We start from the raw sequence: 16,390 nt of genomic DNA, 5'->3' as shown, positions 1-16,390 counted from the left end.
GTAGGGTGGTTTCCTTGAGTGAGGTGATCGAAGAAGTTGAGGCGCGGTCGGCTGGCGTACTGAGCGTTGGCTTAGTCAAATGGTCGTCTGTGGGTGTCTTTGGAATAATGACGGTTGCGGGAGACGCCACAGCCTCCTGTTCCGAGGCGACAGATTCCATCTTCAGAAGGGGCGCCGACACATGTCGAAGCTCCTGTTGACACCCGGGTTCCATTTCTACAGTCACAAGCTGTTGACAAGCTGCAGGAATGGACTCATCCAAACCATCGCTGATTTGGTCTCTACCATCGGGAGCTTCAACGGGTGCTCCAGTTGAGTCGCTTTTCGCATTGAAACGACGGGCGGTGGCATGGGGGGTTCTGAACTGAGGTCCTTCAAGCTTGATGACAGTATTGACGGAGTTATCGTCCGAGTCCAGATTATCAGTCTCGTCGTGTGCAGCTTGAGTTGCCAGAATGTCCGAAATGCTTTTTTGAAAGGTTTTTGTTTGGGTGAACTTGGCCGGGACTGAAGTAGGGGTTGGCTGAGGCGGTCTTCCCACATCCTGGGTCGGGGATGCTTTAACAAGATTCTTGGGGGAGTCGTCATCCGATGAAGTAGCACTGGCCCAGTCCAGCACCGGTTTAAGGGGTTTGCAGACCGACGGAACAATCGAAGTTCCCAACTTGGGGACATTTGGGCGATTGGGCGTTGAAGCAGAGGTGCTCACGACGGCTGCAGACTTGGGCGTGAACTCAGGTGCAACGGGGTTCAGTCGCGATCCCTACACAATCAGTGGTCAGAATCTGCCAAAGATGAATCTTCAGCTGACTCTACCTCTTTCTTGTGATTACCGGGAGTTTGGACGCCCTCGTTACCCTTGCTCGTTTGGGCCGCTACGGCGTGCGGACCTTGGTCTGCCTTCACATTGGCCTCCAAGTCACCATTCGGCTTGGGAGCGCAGCCATCCGTTGTGGTTGGCTTCTTATCGTCGGTAGATTCATTGTCCTTGGGCTTGATGAATGTCTGCTTGGACCACAGGTCGGCGTATCTGCCATTGGCGGTAACAAGATCAGCATGGTTGCCCTGCTCGACGACTTCGCCGTCTTCAATGACGACAATTCGGTCTGCGTTCATGATTGTCGACAGTCGATGCCTGCGTTCAGTTAGTGGGAGTTTACAGTTTTCATGCCAGGACCACACGACGCAATAGCGTTAGTGTAGCGGGGACAGTATAATGACTTACGCTACTATGAAGGTCGTCCGTCCCTTGCATAGCTGCATGAACGACTGTTGGATCTTCTGCTCCGTGTCGGTATCCACGGAACTCGTTGCCTCGTCAAGAAGGACAATCTCAGGCTGCTTGAGGATGGCGCGGGCAATTGCGACACGCTGGAGTTCGCCGCCAGAAAGTTTACTAAGGTTGGTCAGTTGGGTGTCTCCTTGAAGGGTCGAAGGCTACTAACATTCCTCTCTCGCCGACCCGCGTGTTGTAACCATCTGTAAAAGTCATGATCTTATCATGGATACAAGCCGCCTTGCAAGCTTCGAATACTTCGTCGTCGGAGGCCGTAATTCTCGCATATCGAATGTTGCTAATGATTGTATCGTCAAAAAGGATCGGGTTCTGGGGCACCAGACCGATCCGGTCCCGCAGGCTGTGCAAGTCCACTTCACGAACGTCTTGCCCGTCAATCAGGATGGATCCTTCGCTGGCATCGTAGAAACGGTTGAGCAACTTCAACATTGTGGACTTCCCAGCACCGGTAGCGCCGACAAATGCAACCGTCTGGCCGCCAGGGACGGAAAGGGTAATTCCGTTGATGATCTTCTTCTTTTTGTCATATGTGAAGCTGACGTCGTTGAACTCGACATTGCCACCGACAAGCTTGAGGGGCCGCGCCCCCTTTTTGTTGACAATGGTTGGTTCCTTCTTCATGATGTCCAATAGTCGCTCCGCGTCGATGAGATCGCTTCCAATCTTCTTACCAAGACTTGCCATGAAGCGTAGCGGCGAGGTAAGCTGAGCCCAGTACATCAGGAGCATCGTCAAGTCACCAGGCGTGGCCTTGCTGCTCTTTATCCTGTAGACGGCTAGAATGGCACCAGCCAAAAGACCGCAGAGGAGGACAAGTGACTGGAACGCCTGTGCCGTAAACCAACCAAGACGAACACGTTTGGTCCAGTTGATGCGAGTGTGGATGGCGTTCGAGTAGCGAACATCCTCGTATGTTGTCTGGTTGAAGGACGCGACGGTGTGCCACCCGGTAATCCCAGTCTGGCGTACGTAGTGCTCAGCGTACTGGGCGTTCACATGAGCCCGGCGACGCTCCTTCATGACAGCAATCATCTTCGTGGCGATGAAGAGGAAAAGAGTGCTCGTGGCAATGGTGATGAGACCCTCGTATGGTCCAAGGATGACTGACAGGTACACAACAGCAACGACCAGGTCGATCAACATGGGAAGAGCTTGAAAGCAGATGGACTCCAAAAGGTCAGAAATGCTGGAACCACCGTACATGGCCAAGCTGATGTCGGATGTACTCTTGGAGTCGTGGAAATCCGCAGACAGGTTCAAGATGTGTCGGTACGCAGCCGTGCTCAAAGCCCCATCGGCGTAGACCTCGAGTGGGAGGTACAGCCATTCACGCAAGAACTCGATACCGGCGTCAGAGGCGGCAATTCTCAAAAGGCCGTAAATGGCCACGCCGATCCAGGCACCACTGAAGTCCCGATCCTTGAGCTCGTCGACAATGATACCGAATTGGCGGGGAATCAAAAGGTTGAGAGCATTGCCGGCAAGAAGACAGAGGCCGACAAGAACAAGACGCAGCTGCAGGGATTTCTGGCCCACAGGCCAGATGTAAGGGAATAGGATCTGGGGCAAAGTCAGTCGTTGCCTACGAGACAGCTACAAATGACAGTTTGAAATGGCATTTACTTACTGTGAAGCCTTTGATATACGTGAGCCAGTTGCCCTCTTCCTGGAGCCGCTTCTCCATCTCCTCTTGGGCCTTGCGCTGTCTTTCTGCCCAGTACGACTCGGGAGGGTCGTTGGTCCCATAGCCCGAGCCCGAGCTCTGGCTACCGTTCCCAGAGCTGCTAAGCCGGGACTTGGGGTCATCTTGGCCAAGCAGAGACTGTCGCTCTTCGTCCGAGGCCTCTTCCTGGCTGGCTCGAATACGCTGAACGACATAGACAGAGACGATGGTAAGGAGCAAGTAGTAGCGCAGGCCGGCGAAGACAAAATGGCCAATGCGGCAATGCTCGAATGTGCTGGATCGCCGAAGAATCAGGTCTGGGACGGCGATCATGGGTTCGAGTGCCAGAGAAATGAGCCATGATCCCCAGTAAGGCGTCCATACTGGGTGCGCCGTATCGGAGAGGAAGGCCAGCTGAGTGCCGAACACAAGAACGCAGGAAAGCAGGCCAATGACCTCATGCTCCTGACCAATCCATTCTTTCAGAAGGATGGATTGAATGGCGATGATAGCAAGCTGGGCAATGTAGGTCAAAACGAAGGCGACGAAGAGATTGAGGATCCACGAGCGAGGAATGAACTCTTTTCCAGGGCTGTTGGCAGCTCGGAGAGTCTGAAGAGTGCAAACAGCAACGGCCGAAGCAACGACGAAGTAGGTGAAAGCCAGAGCCGGATAGAGGTAGTGGAGGCTATCGAGAAGCTCTTCGAGAGTTGCCATTGCGGCGGCTGTTGGTGAGGATGTGGGGGAACAAATCCGAACCCTTGGAGCGATTGGACAGCGATATAACCCGGGTTGTGGATGTGCCAGCCAGAGGGATTCCGAAAAGGCGACAAGCGACAGAGAAAGCTCCGGCAAATGACAGTCGAGGAGGGTGTGAGAACTAGGGGAAATTCGATGATGGGTGGATGACGAGCGTATATGCTGACTGCTCGGGCCAGGGATAGAGTTGTATGTGATCTGATGTTCTCAGGCCGTAGCAGGGATGGCGCAAAACGGGGAAGACGGGAAGGGCTGCCTGCCGGGTACGGGGTGCTCTGTTTCGTTTCCTTCCCCGAGCTCTGTTACGGTTTGCAGGCGAGGAGCAAGGATGATGTTGGTAGCAAGAGACACTGAACGGACCCAGGCGGACAGATTGTTTCGTTGGTTGGTTATTTCCAGGGGTTCAAGTTGGCGATGGCAGGTGAGATGGTCGATGCACGGTAATACAAGGACAATGCAAGACCGGCCACGTAAGAGTCGACAAAGATAGGGCAGCTCTCAGCCTCTAGAAAGGCAATCTAAGATGAAGAAGACACAAGCACCTAGGAGAGGCTGACACCGGAGGACAAGCTAGGTCCAGAGAGGCGCTATATGGGAAGTGGATGCCTGTCTGGAAAACCAGAGGACGGGCGGGCAAGGTTATGAAAGAAGGGGGCGGCAGGGGGGGTGGAGGGCGAGAGTAGTTGATGACAAAGCCGTCAAGGTTCCTTGGTGCTTCTGTTGAGGAAATAGACACAAGAGAGAGATAGAGAAAGGCTGACGGAGAGAGACAGAGGTAGAGAGGATATGCGCGTGTCGAGCCAATGCAATGCAAAGGGCAGGACGGTCTGAGCGGAGGGAACGTGGACGGGCGAGGACGTCTCAGAAAAAGGGAGCTGCAGGGTGCAAGCTCTTTGGCCGGGTTCCCTTTGACAGTTTCCCTTTCTGTCTCTTTTCGATTCCCTTCCTAATGAGGACTGGCGAGGAAGAGGAAGGCAAGGTCAGGTCAAGTATGGCAAGGTAAGGCAGGTAAGGCAGGTAAGGGTACGGAAGGTACGGTACGATAAGGTAAGGTAAGGTAAGGTGCGGAGACCTCCCCCGGTCGAGGTGCAGGAAGAGGAGGAAAGGAAAAAAAAAAGGTGTGAGCGAAGGCAATCTGTCCCTTCTCCCTGGAAGGCGTTTTCGAAAATTCGGTCCCAAAATGCAATGGTCGCGCAGCTCTGGGAAATGGCGACAATCCCAACCGTGTTTCGTCTATCTGCCGTTCGCCCTGCGTTGGTTGGCGGCGCTGCTGCTGCCGCTGCTTCTGCACGATGTGCGCGCGTCCCTGACCAAAATCCAACACTGTCTCTCGTGTGCAACACTGACACAAGGATGAACACCAGGACCCGGGACAACAGGGAGGACGCGCCTGCGATTCTGCAAGAACTCTGCTTGTCTCCCTCGTCTCCCTCCCCTCGTCTCGTCTCGCCTTGTGCTGCTGCTGCTGCGACGGCAGCGGCTTCTCTGCGGCCGCCTTGCCTTGCCTCAAACCTAAGGCAGTCAACGTGGAAATCCGGACGGAAGACGTCGGACGCCCCAAACCACGTTTTCTGATGACTTCCTAGGAATTTCGCGTTTGACAACCACGCAAGCACACTGCAAATTGGCTTCGTGTCGTTCTCTCAACCGTTCAAGTGGTCGGGATGGTGTTGCTTATTTGAGCTGAATATGCAGCACAAATTTGACGGAGAGAGGGGGAAAAAATCACTCCCTAGAAAAGGTCCCGAGGGGACACAAGCGTGTCACCCAAGCTGTGCGATGCTCCTCTAACCCCAGTCAATATGACCGTAGCAAATAAGATTGGCCAAGGTGAGGATGGTGATTCCGATTAGAGATTCTCGAGCAATCAAGCAGGAACCGCAGATGCAGAGGCCTGTCCCAAAAGGTTTTGTTTCGTACGGGTAGGTGAATCGTTCGCTGCGAGTTCTCTACCGCAATTTGGCTTGATACAATTTGATTATTGATCAGGAGAAGCAGGACCAGAAGACGGACGTTGATCTGTCGTCTAACAAGCTTGGCAGGAAATGTTTGGATCAGCCATTGAGGTCTCTGTCCTGACTCAGATATCCATCAAGGTTGCGGATGTTGCAAATAGGCCTGGAATGGAACGCAAGAGGTGGATACACCAAGCTCCGGGCTGACCTGGCTGGGCCAGTTTGTTTGTCCAATTCTTCCCACCTGCCCTGTGCGTTTCTCTTACACGGCCCAGGTGATGGGATATTGCGGAATTCGAAGGTACAAGAGCCCAAGCGAACGAGCGAGCGAGCGAGCGAGCGAAGGACGCGGCAATGAGACTGGCAGCCTGACACAATGGATACAGCTTCGCTTGTGCGCATCCACGTCGCAGGATTGCGTGAGCTTGTGAACGGGTGCGCGGGGGATTGAAGAAGATGAGCCGTGGTGCAGGTGCAAGCTTGGCGTCATATCTTGCGAACGGGAGCAGCGGATCTTTAAACCAAGTCAACAATTCCGCCGCCGCCGCCGTCGTCGTCCTCATGTCTGCCTTGAGCTTGGGGGGAGTCATAGGACATCAGCATCAATCAGTTGCACAAGTCGCATTCCCGACTACGGTCCACCGCACTGCCTGGGTTCACTGGCACGGGATTGCGAATGCAGAGTACGATATGGATACCCCAGAAAAGACGGGCTCACGCGTCTTACGACGCAACTATGGAACGCGCGCTGGACACCGACATCCACAAGATCCAGAAGGGTGCCTTGCACACTGTTGAGCCGCCATGCTGCCTGCTTTCAGGCCCTCACCGGACATCGCCGTGGCCGACGGGATCAGCAGCATCGAGAAGGTAATGCCGCATACGACGTATACAATTGGCTTCGGCACGAGGACAACATGAATTGCTTCTCTCACGCAGTGCGGTGCCATGTCTTGATTCACAGGGCTGTGGCTCGGCCGATGCTGATTGAGTGGGTGTGGTGGTTATGGGAGGCCTGGCAAGGCGTACCTGAGTCGAGATGGGGTAGGATGGGGTGGTGGGTTTTGGGGCGCTTCAGGCATACCTAACAGAGCTCGCCCATGCGCCGCGACGGAGAACCCCAGTCCAAATGTGAAAGGAGCCCCAAATCTCGGGTTCCGACAAGCCCCAGGCTCCCCTGGGATGCGCAGCTTGCATATGCACGGCACCAACTCCCATCGACACCGAGGAATTGCACAAAAGTCGATGTGTACTTACAATGTGTTCTCAGCAAATCGATTTGTTCCCGTGAGCAATTGGAGTACCAATCCGTTGGTAACACTTGCTGACTGAGTGTAAGCCTCTGCGGTGGCTCGTGCAACATTTCCATCACAACCTGTCGCCTCATCTCTGCCTGCCTGCAGATGTCATCGCCCTGAGTCACAGTCTCACCTTTGACTGCTGGCACAACCTCCTTCAAGCCGCTGTGCCTCTTCAAACATCTACCGACAGCGAAATTGGAGGATGACTTGGAAGCCAAAAGAGCTGGGGCGTCTCACCCCGCCGTCGGCAAAGACCAATCAAGGCCCGGGTTACGCAGGTGCAGCTCCAGTTGAGGGAGCGTGGCGCGGATCGCCGGTTCTCAGCACACGGCATATCCCTGTAGATATGCAAGGCACTTGATGTCACTCTCATCAACGAATCCAGTCACCTTGAGGTCCGGAAATGGGAGAGGAATGCACCCAAAGTCACCAGCATCACCTTGCCTCACAACAACCCGTTCAGATGGGTAGCCGCAGGTTGACCGCTGTTCTGAAACCTTTAGGCCGCTTTTCGAGCCTCGAATATTGAGTCCATTGATGGCGTATTTTGATTAACCGTAGACGCCATGGGCCAATTGCAGCCACACACCAAGCTCTTGGACCTTCAAGGTTTGGATTTAACCTCCCCCGGGTGGCTTCCGACTTCCCGCTGGTAGCAAGCCCCCGCTCAAAAACGGCCGCCATGAACGTTGACCAGAAAACCGTCCGGTAAACGTCGTGGCTGGCTTTGGACTGCCTTAATCCGCGCCTTAATGCCAAGAAGCATACCGCCCGTGGTCCGGACCTGGCTATCCCAGCCGTGGGATCTCACGTGTCTCACCGCTCTTGGTCCCAGTGGCATGAAAAGCAATATCTTGCTGCACCCCTGGCTGGATTGCAAGGGCACCCTGCTGCACCTTTGCTTACTGGCGCCCCGCCTCCAGCAAAATGTTGGGGTTTGATGAGCCCAATCTGGCCTTTGCTAGCCCTGATCATCCTTTGGGTCGGTCCCGGCTAGTCTTCTTTGCCTGATTCACTTGATTCACTCGACGGTAGATTTGTATCGGCCGACGCATGGGGATGGAAGGTGTCTGAAATGGACGCGTGCATAATAGACACGGCAATATTCCGTTACCCCCCTTGGCTCATCGTTGCTTATCAGCATTACCATGAGCATTGACAAGAACGTCAACACCAGGTTGGCATAGCACCCGCCTCCCTCTTTCTCTCAACCCTGTCGGGTACTGTACACTAGGTACCTTGCTCCTCATCGTTACCGCAGGCCGGGCCGAACACAGGCCCGCTCCGCGCCTCGGCTCCGGGAGCTGAGAAATCAACAGGTCGCATAGCTCTCAATCCACCCACCTCACAACGCTCCGGTGGGTCGCACAACTGTCAACACATGGAAAAGAGAAAATCGTGAAAAAGAGGGGTGTCAATCGCTGACGGGTATTGAGCCCGACGTGGCTAGTATGTGTTAGTTGCAATGTCCATGCCTTGGGAGGATCAGATAAGCGCCTACGGGTCGAACCCACAGTCTTGAGATTAAGAGTCTCACGCTCTACCGATCGAGCTAGCCGGGCAGGCGGCTTGTGGTTGATGAGCAATGCCTGGACTGGAAGCCATCATCTTGGTACGGGCTGCCCTACCTGGCGGACCCATCCCTGATCGACCTTTCATGATATATTGATCTCTTCTCTATCTCTGGTCTGGTTAATTTGCCATGGAGACGATGCGCGGTAACCTCTGCGTGGGGATCCGTCCAGTGGCGGGCGCTCCTTTTCCTAGGGCTGACGGATCAATTAGGTGAGCCTTGTTTGAGACACCACATGCCAGAGTTCCACAGAGGTATGTGACTGGAGAGCGATGTCGGAGCCGAGATTCCAGTGGAGGATCCCGTGACCAGGTTGACTTTGTTGGAGAGGCTTGGGCTCTAGAATGAACGTTCCGGGGTTCGCCTCGGGGTTGACGAAGCTTTGAGGGGTCGGGTTTGTGCCACCCCGAGGCTTGTAATTCTGGTGTTTGACAGTTTATGGTGGAAGACAAGAAACCACCGGACCCTGGGACAGACTCGATTATCAAATCGAAGCTGCTCAAGGTTTACCACGCCGCTTGGTTTGCTCTTGCAAAAACAGTTCATTTGGAATTCCGTCTCAACATATCACAAGCGGATTAGGCACAAGGTGGAAGTAAGACAGGACGAGAGGAAGCCGCACTGTACAGCCCAAGATATTTATGAATTGCTGCTTGTAGTACTCCCTGTCGTACCTCCTGATGAATCTGTACGTGAGATAGAAGCCCACGCAGAGCTTCTCTCCTTTCTAAGCCGCCACTCAGCTGCTGTGGGCACCATGATATATATGCCCCAGATGCCCCGGCAGCATCTATTTTGTCTTCTTTCAGTCTAGAACGCTCTGTACTCCGCGGCCCGCTCCTCCACGCTCCGCATATGCTCCGCATAGGTCATGGGACCATACACAGGGAGGGACGCAGGGGAGAGGGGGCGGCGGGGGTATGGGGGCAGGGGCTGCGCCCCGAGGGTGCGGGCCCTCTCGAGCTGTTCCTCCGTGAGAGGCGGAGGCGACGGGAGGCGAGTGCCCAAAGGCAGCTGGCGAAGGCGGCCCGCGGGGTCCTGTGATGTTGTCGGTGCGTTAGACACCAACATCTTCGGGACGAAGAGCATAGGAAAAGGGAGGGGGGTTGCTTACGAGCCAGGACCGGCCGACACCAATGCCCTGGTGCAGGCGCGTGGCCTGCGCGCTTAGCTCCGCGGGAGAGTAACCTCCGGCACGGGAAACGTCGGAGACGGTACGGCGGCGCGGACCGTCCTAGGGGATCCGGCCGGCTGGGGATCTGCCTCCGCTGTCATTGCCGCTGTCGTCCTCGGCGGCGGCGCGCTCGGCGCTGTGGAAGGCGACGCGGCGGCTGCCGACGGCGCCCGGGATGGGGATGGGGAGGGACGGTGCGGCGCTGCGGGAGCGGGAGCGATGGATCGTGTCGTCGGCGCCGAGGGCAGGGTCGTTGCCCGTGGCGAGGGAAAGATGGACAAAGGAGGACGCAGGGGAGGCAGTGAGGGTATGGACGCTGGCGCGGGTGGCGGGAGCTTGTTGCTGCTGCTGCTGCGGAGCCAGAGTCTGGATATCGACGGCTCGGAGGCGGGTACGACCACGCTCTTCCTCGGCGGAGGTGCCGATGTCCTGTTTGCCGTGTTAGTTAGTTGGTTCAAACAGTTGGGGGTTTCCCTTATGTTGACCTCGCCGTCGTAGGCCAGCCCGCGAGACATTCTTCTTATGACGACGTTCTGATGAGGGTTGCTTTGTGTCGTCAACATACAACTGGACAGAAAGAAGAAACCCGAGGAAACCTAGAGATGAGAATGCTTACATGGTTGAAGAAGTTTCTAGTCCTTGCTGAGGGCAGAACAACGCCGCCGGAGAGTTGACTGACCTGGAAGAAAGTATTAGACGAATAAACTTTGTAAAGAAAGTGATGAGCCCACGGTGAAAGATTAGCAACGTCAAGTAGCAGAGGTTTTCTTTGCCTTCTGATAATGGTCGCGAAGTTGCGTTTGCTGAGCGAAAGCGGATGGGGACCTGAGCTTGAAGTAGGACAAGGAGATGAAAGGCTCGAGCCAAGAAAGGAAGAGGAGCGGAGGGGTTTCAATGTTGGCCGTGTGTGAGTATGTCGTTTGATCTCCATGGCGACTCATCTTCGTCAAGCTGCGGCTTGAATTCGGTTGGTGAAGTGGGAAGCGGCTGAGGCGGGATGATGTCGTTGTGCTGATATAGCAACTGGTATTGAAGTTCACCTCGATTCGTGATGGGAATGGAAGTACGGCACCTCGCTGAACAAACACTCTCCAACGAGATAACCGCTACCTCCTCCTGAAACTACCTGACTGTGTTGAGTGGCGGTATCGAGCCATCGTCAGGAAATCCATTTCTATCACTGAGCTATGAGAACACTTACTCAAGCATCGTTTAAGTTGTGGAGAGCGCTGTGCCATCCTATTAGCCCCAGGGACTCCTCATGATAGTCGATGGTTTGCCTTAAAGTGCCTTTGCAGCATCCGAGATGCCGACGTCAGAATAGAAAAGGGCACTTCATATGGGTCAGAAGATCATAAGCTCAATTCCTTTGTTACCAATACCTCCCGAGCTCCTGCTATGTATGACATACCGACCAGGAGAACTTGTAGTATAATGTATGCTCCCCCATCTCAATCAAACCGGCCCACACCTCTCCTACTTATGGATTCCCCTTCTCACGGCAATGCTCTTCATATCTCTTTTGATGCTTCTCCATGGCTGCGTTCCCGACCTCCTCCCACTTCTTGCTCACAAACTTTTCGACCTCGCCCTTAATCATCAGACCCAGACCATCCCTGAGCTCCTTGTCGGGTACTACTCCATAGCTTTTGTCGTCTTGGAAGATGATCCTCTTGAGAGCTTTCTTCAAGCTGCCACGGAACTGGCATCTCTTGGTATCGGCCAGGTCGGCGGGAACGACGTCGTCAATTGTCTTGAGGACGGCTGCCAAGACTCTGTCCTCGCTTCGACCACGGACGACATCGAGGTGGACACGCTTGTACCATGGCCCGACACAGAAACGGTCGAAAGCTTCGTCTGTCACCTTCAACCAAGTCAGCTTTTCTCTGGGGAGGTAGCCTTCTGCTTGGTAACGAGGAACAAATTCTTCATGCCACTGGCGGAATGCCGGCCTGCACTTCAGACGCTTCCTATCCTTAGACTTGAGCTTCTTTCTGGCTGGCTCCTCTCTACCGTCACTCAGTTTCAGCTCCGACATTGTGAGAGGTTCTGGTCCTGTTGATGTCGCTGACGTCGCTGACGTCGCTGACGTCGCGGGATCTGTTGACGTTGGCGACCCTGCGGAGCCTGGTGCAGTTGACGGTGTGGCTGGCTCTGTCGACACGGGCGAGCCGACTGAGTCTGCTCGCCTCAGCTCTTCGTCATCTGCGTCAAGTTGGGCGCGGAAAAAACGGCAGCTGGCAGCGTATTCGTACATCTCCTGACGGGATGCAAAGGGTTCCGAATATCTAGCGACGTCAAGACCAAGGAACAAAAGAACCTCAGCCGGGTCTCTTGTCAGACGAATCTTTGCTAAGCTCTTGTACTTTTCGAACTTTTCAATGTCTGGGTTCCGCAAGAAAAGGGCATGCCCATCGGCAGTGAGCGTGTACGGTTTGATGATAGTCCCGAGGATGCTCCACAGATCGCCGTGTGCGTGCTTGAACAGAATCCATTGCATTTGCTGCAAAGAGTCACAGATTGTGATGTCAACCTGAACGTATCTCTTGGGAATGCCGGTGGTGTCGACATTGTCAGCGGAGGATGGCCATGGGATGGCGTAATGATCGCTGGCCTTGGTAAAGATGGTGTACTCAGCTCCCAAGGCAGCTCGGATGGCTTGGCGTGCCTCGTCACAGGACATCAGCGAATGACCCGGTGACCGCTCTTGTTCCTCTTCCTCGTCAATTCCATCGTCTGCCTCGCCGTCAAGATCATGCTGTTGGATCTTGCTTCTCCCGTCTGCTGCTGCTGGTGTTGTTTTCGGGCCGGATCTACCCTGAAAGGCGGCTTTCTCCCAGGTGACGAGGATGTCGATGTCACCGAAGTTTTCCTTCTCGGGTCCCTCTATGGGACTTGCAACGCAGATGTAAATTTCCCGCAAAGCTGTAGTACACTTGGCCTTCACGTGCTGGTAGACCTCGGGCGGCATACGCGGAGTATCGAGAGGATGCTCGCCCGACGCAAAGGCGGAGCCTCCCATGGTTGATGCAGCTGGGCTAAAGGGCTCTTGAGTCTTCAAAAATTACAAGTCAGCCTAGCCCATGGCGAGATTGTTTCTCAACGTACCCAGGTTGTGCAGCATCAACATGGAGTTCGAGACAGATCCGCTGTACGCGTTGGTGCTGGTAAACTCGGCGAAGGGCGATTGCCGCAGGATATATCTCTGTGGATGCAGTAGTGATGAGGAGTGCCTGTATGTAATGATCTTTGTTGAAAAGCTCGACGATGCAAGAGACAGCATTGGTTGATCAGGAAATGTCAGAGCAGAAGCTAGAGTGACTCAGTGATCGGAGAGTGACTCGAATGGCTGCGCCACCAATTCGTGCAGCGGCTCAGACGAGCAAGAGAGTCTGTAATCTTAAATGGAAGAAGGATCTACCCAGATAGCCGTACTGCAATTTTCTGAACTTTTCCAGCTGATAATAGTGGAAGCCGCGTGGTCTGCAAAGGGTTATCTGCAAATGTTTGTGAAAGTCGCGGGGTAGGTGCCGTGGAGCCGATAAAGCCTTACCCAGCCCAGGTACAGGTTGTTCGTGATGAGGGACAGAGGGCATGGGGCCTTAAAGATGGATTTTGATGAGAAGCAGGAGCACCTTTCTCTGGTTTGAGGAGGTCCTGCCTTGAGAGGATGAGAAGGGTTCAGAGACCAAGGCTCCGTTTGTTGCCGGAAGGGGCGATGTTTGCACTGTGTGAGATAATAATGACACTGCTAAAAACACAGTACAAGGCAGGGTGCCGCTTGAGTGAATCACGGATTGTCGTGGAATCAAGAAATTGAACACGAGAGATGTGGAGCAGCCCACGATCGTCGTAAAAGTCCACGATATTGAAAGCAGAAACCAAGGACGTCAATAAGTTGTTCTCTTTTTCCAGCAGGATGAGGCACGCCGAGCAAAACTCAATGTTGCCTTTCCCCTTAGGAGCAAATTACCTGGCTACAATGGCACAAAAAGCAAGCAGCATAAAGTCTTGGAAATGGCACAAACTATTGGTCGCTTGCATTGCTTTGTCAAAGTTTGGCATCTTTTGTTGTTGCTTTAGTGTCGTTCAGGTTCCGACACGTGCCCGGAGCCCCCCGGAGGTCACCACGGAGACAAGTGGGCCCAAAGCAGACGTCGTTCAGCCACTGCTCCAAACACTCTGAACGGGTCAACTGACTTGGAGCGACTTTTTCTCCCTGATACCTACAACCAAGTCGCACTTGAGACTCACTCAGACGCATCGCGGCCTGGCTTTCATGGCTTTCAAGGATAAGCCCTGATTTTCTCTTGTCAAAGGGAAGGAACGGGGCACACGATCTCCTACCTTTTACTAGGGCAGCATCTCCCTTCTCTATTAATCTTACTTTCCTCCTCATTTCTTCTCTCCATGACATCAGCCAAGCGTAGTTGGAATCATCTTGACTCAGCCGTCCCAGCTTCACGCCTCTGACCTTCACCCGATTACCTTTTGGTAAGGGCCTCGGATCCTGATACACCGCCAACAACTCATACCTCCTTCGCCATCGCGCAACTTAGCTCGAAGTCCGAAATGATCAGAACTCGCGATTTCCGACCCGATGCGGTCAACCTTGCACTGGTCGTCAACGCGAGAGGCCGACGTGAGGGCAAACCCGGTGTCGTTGAACTGTAAGTAGCAATACCTGCTTTACGTCGTCTGCCGAGCTCAGACTGACTCAAATCAGCGACACCGATGAGTTCGGCCACATTCATTGTGGCAAAGTTGTATTCATTGTCTTCCGAGATGTCATCACCGCTGGATCCATGTACTTTGAGAGCTCGCTGTTTGGCTTTTTTAAAGAGGCCTATAGCCAAGAGATTACTTTCGAAGATGACGTCAATCCTGAGGCCCTCGAGGTCTATCTTAATCTAACGCATTCCTGGTTCTTCGAAATAAGGTTTCGCGGCATCCGAGTTGTGCCCGCCGACTACTTCAACTCGTTGATCGAGCCCATCCAGGAGGAGCCCTTCAAGAGAGCTCACCTAGAGATCCCGAAGCTGAAGCTGCGAATGCTAGCCGAGGTTGTTACTCTCGCCGATCGCTTTCTTCACCGTTCGCTCCTCTGCATTTTGAGACAGATGTTCCTGACTCTCCTCAACACCACGCACGCATCATGGGACAAGGTGAAAAAGGAGGCGCGTGACATGGACGTGCTATATCATGCCGAGTTCGTCGTCGACTACATGGACGCATTCAAGATTCTTTCCATGGGCCACGACGATGAGAAATTTCTCAGGGATGCACTGACTGAGTCTTTCTACTGGCTTACCCTGAACACACCTGATCTTAGGAAACGCTTCATGTGTCTCATGAGCAATGACTTCATTGCGGAATGGAACCAGGACCGGCGCGGACACAGCGAGACTGAGCAAATCACTCATGCCAGAGGCATCTTCGCTACCGACCAGTATTGTTATGAATCGGTGACTCGGATTCAGAAACAGCGGCGGTTCAAGCGAGTTGTCAACATGTGCCCGTTTGAGGTTCAGAAAGACGTCTTCCCCTGGGTTGAGAACCCACAGGATAGGCGCATTCGCGTCAATCGTCTGCACGCGTCCCTCTGTGCCATCAACCGCAGTGCTCGCGAGGCTCGTGATCGTGCACTCCAACTCAATGAGTTTGTACTAGTCACTGCATACAATCAACCGTCGGCTGTCAACACACCCTCTCAGATCGCTGCTGGTGGCGGAAACCATCATCCAACGGGCCACGATACTCGAAGGGGTAGACGTGGTGGCCGTGTTTCTCGTGGTATTTACGGTGTTCATTATCAGCAACCTCGCGGTGGCCGTCAACATTTCGATCATACTCAAAACATGAACCTCGCCGGTCAACTCAACGGTCTCAACACTAAGTCGAAAGTTGGCGGGAACGCTCAGAAGAACGGCGGAGAGCATTTGTCAACCTCCAACCAGACTTCACAGCGCCAGGGGTTAACAAGTTTTTCGCTGCCTTCGAATCAAGCCACTCAGTGGTCCAGTCTTGGTGACAATCCTACAGTGCAGAGCTTTAAGCAACCTTCGAATACTGAATCCATGATCAGCAATATTAATAAATTGGTATTCAATGATGGAAACGATGCTCTTCATTTCCTAGAACAGGGTGGCCAGCATGCTGGTCACAGCCAACTCCAGAACCAGTCTCAACAGAATGAGACTCAGTCAATTCAGGTTACTCATTCGATTCAGCCTACTCTGCCTGGTCAACTCAAAGGCCAGCAAGACCATTTCCAGAAGATCAGCTCACAGCAGGGGACTGATAACCACCACCAGGGCCCTAACCAAAAGCGGAACAAGTCTAAGAAGAAGAAGAAGAAGAAGCAATCTCAGCTGTCTGATACCGTACAGAACACAGAGAAGCAAACTCCCGGTTTTGGTATCATCAGATCGCTCCCAAACACTCGGCCTCGAGTCAAGATCACTAGTCAGGGTCTGGGAACTGATGATGACAACGTTGGAGGTACGAATATTACTGAAGATGTCAAGCCTGGCGCCGCGTCTGTCTTTCCAGAGCCGGAAGCCTCCATCTCTGCTGTCCAGCTTCGGGATGAGTCAAAGATCAAGAAGCTTCAATACAATGATGACAAGAAGGACAATCATCGAAAGGGACGAGGTCGTCGTCGCCAC

At 53.8% G+C, this 16,390-nt stretch overlaps 4 protein-coding genes and 1 non-coding gene across 5 annotated transcripts; all 5 read right to left on the bottom strand.

The window, feature by feature from the left end:
• Window positions 1–1,221: 1,221 nt before the first annotated feature.
• Window positions 1,222–3,677, bottom strand: ColSpa_00485 (heavy metal tolerance protein; the record flags this gene model as incomplete). The annotated part of the gene is made up of 3 exons (XM_049266697.1): window positions 1,222–1,396; window positions 1,446–2,857; window positions 2,925–3,677. 3 exons carry the CDS (start codon window positions 3,675–3,677, stop codon window positions 1,222–1,224), a joined length of 2,340 nt encoding a protein of 779 aa, XP_049122654.1.
• A 4,764-nt stretch (window positions 3,678–8,441) lies between these two features.
• ColSpa_tRNA_005 lies at window positions 8,442–8,537 on the bottom strand. Its single transcript has one exon. It is a non-coding gene; the product is annotated as a tRNA-Lys (tRNA).
• An 821-nt stretch (window positions 8,538–9,358) lies between these two features.
• On the bottom strand, window positions 9,359–9,619 carry ColSpa_00484 (uncharacterized protein; the record flags this gene model as incomplete). Its single annotated transcript, XM_049266696.1, has 1 exon — window positions 9,359–9,619. One exon carries the CDS (start codon window positions 9,617–9,619, stop codon window positions 9,359–9,361), a length of 261 nt encoding a protein of 86 aa, XP_049122653.1.
• Window positions 9,620–9,782: 163 nt separating this feature from the next.
• ColSpa_00483 (uncharacterized protein) lies at window positions 9,783–10,237 on the bottom strand (the record flags this gene model as incomplete). Its single annotated transcript, XM_049266695.1, has 2 exons — window positions 9,783–10,151; window positions 10,208–10,237. 2 exons carry the CDS (start codon window positions 10,235–10,237, stop codon window positions 9,783–9,785), a joined length of 399 nt encoding a protein of 132 aa, XP_049122652.1.
• A 965-nt stretch (window positions 10,238–11,202) lies between these two features.
• On the bottom strand, window positions 11,203–12,744 carry ColSpa_00482 (uncharacterized protein; the record flags this gene model as incomplete). Its single annotated transcript, XM_049266694.1, has 1 exon — window positions 11,203–12,744. The coding sequence occupies one exon, from the start codon at window positions 12,742–12,744 to the stop codon at window positions 11,203–11,205; it is 1,542 nt and encodes a 513-aa protein (XP_049122651.1).
• Window positions 12,745–16,390: the final 3,646 nt, after the last annotated feature.

This window comes from Colletotrichum spaethianum (genome assembly GCF_022836535.1).
Source record: "Colletotrichum spaethianum MAFF 239500 DNA, contig01, whole genome shotgun sequence".
NCBI classification, from domain to species: Eukaryota; Fungi; Ascomycota; class Sordariomycetes; order Glomerellales; family Glomerellaceae; genus Colletotrichum; species Colletotrichum spaethianum.
Note: the sequence above shows the minus strand (reverse complement) of the source record. Positions and strands in the feature narration are given on the sequence as shown.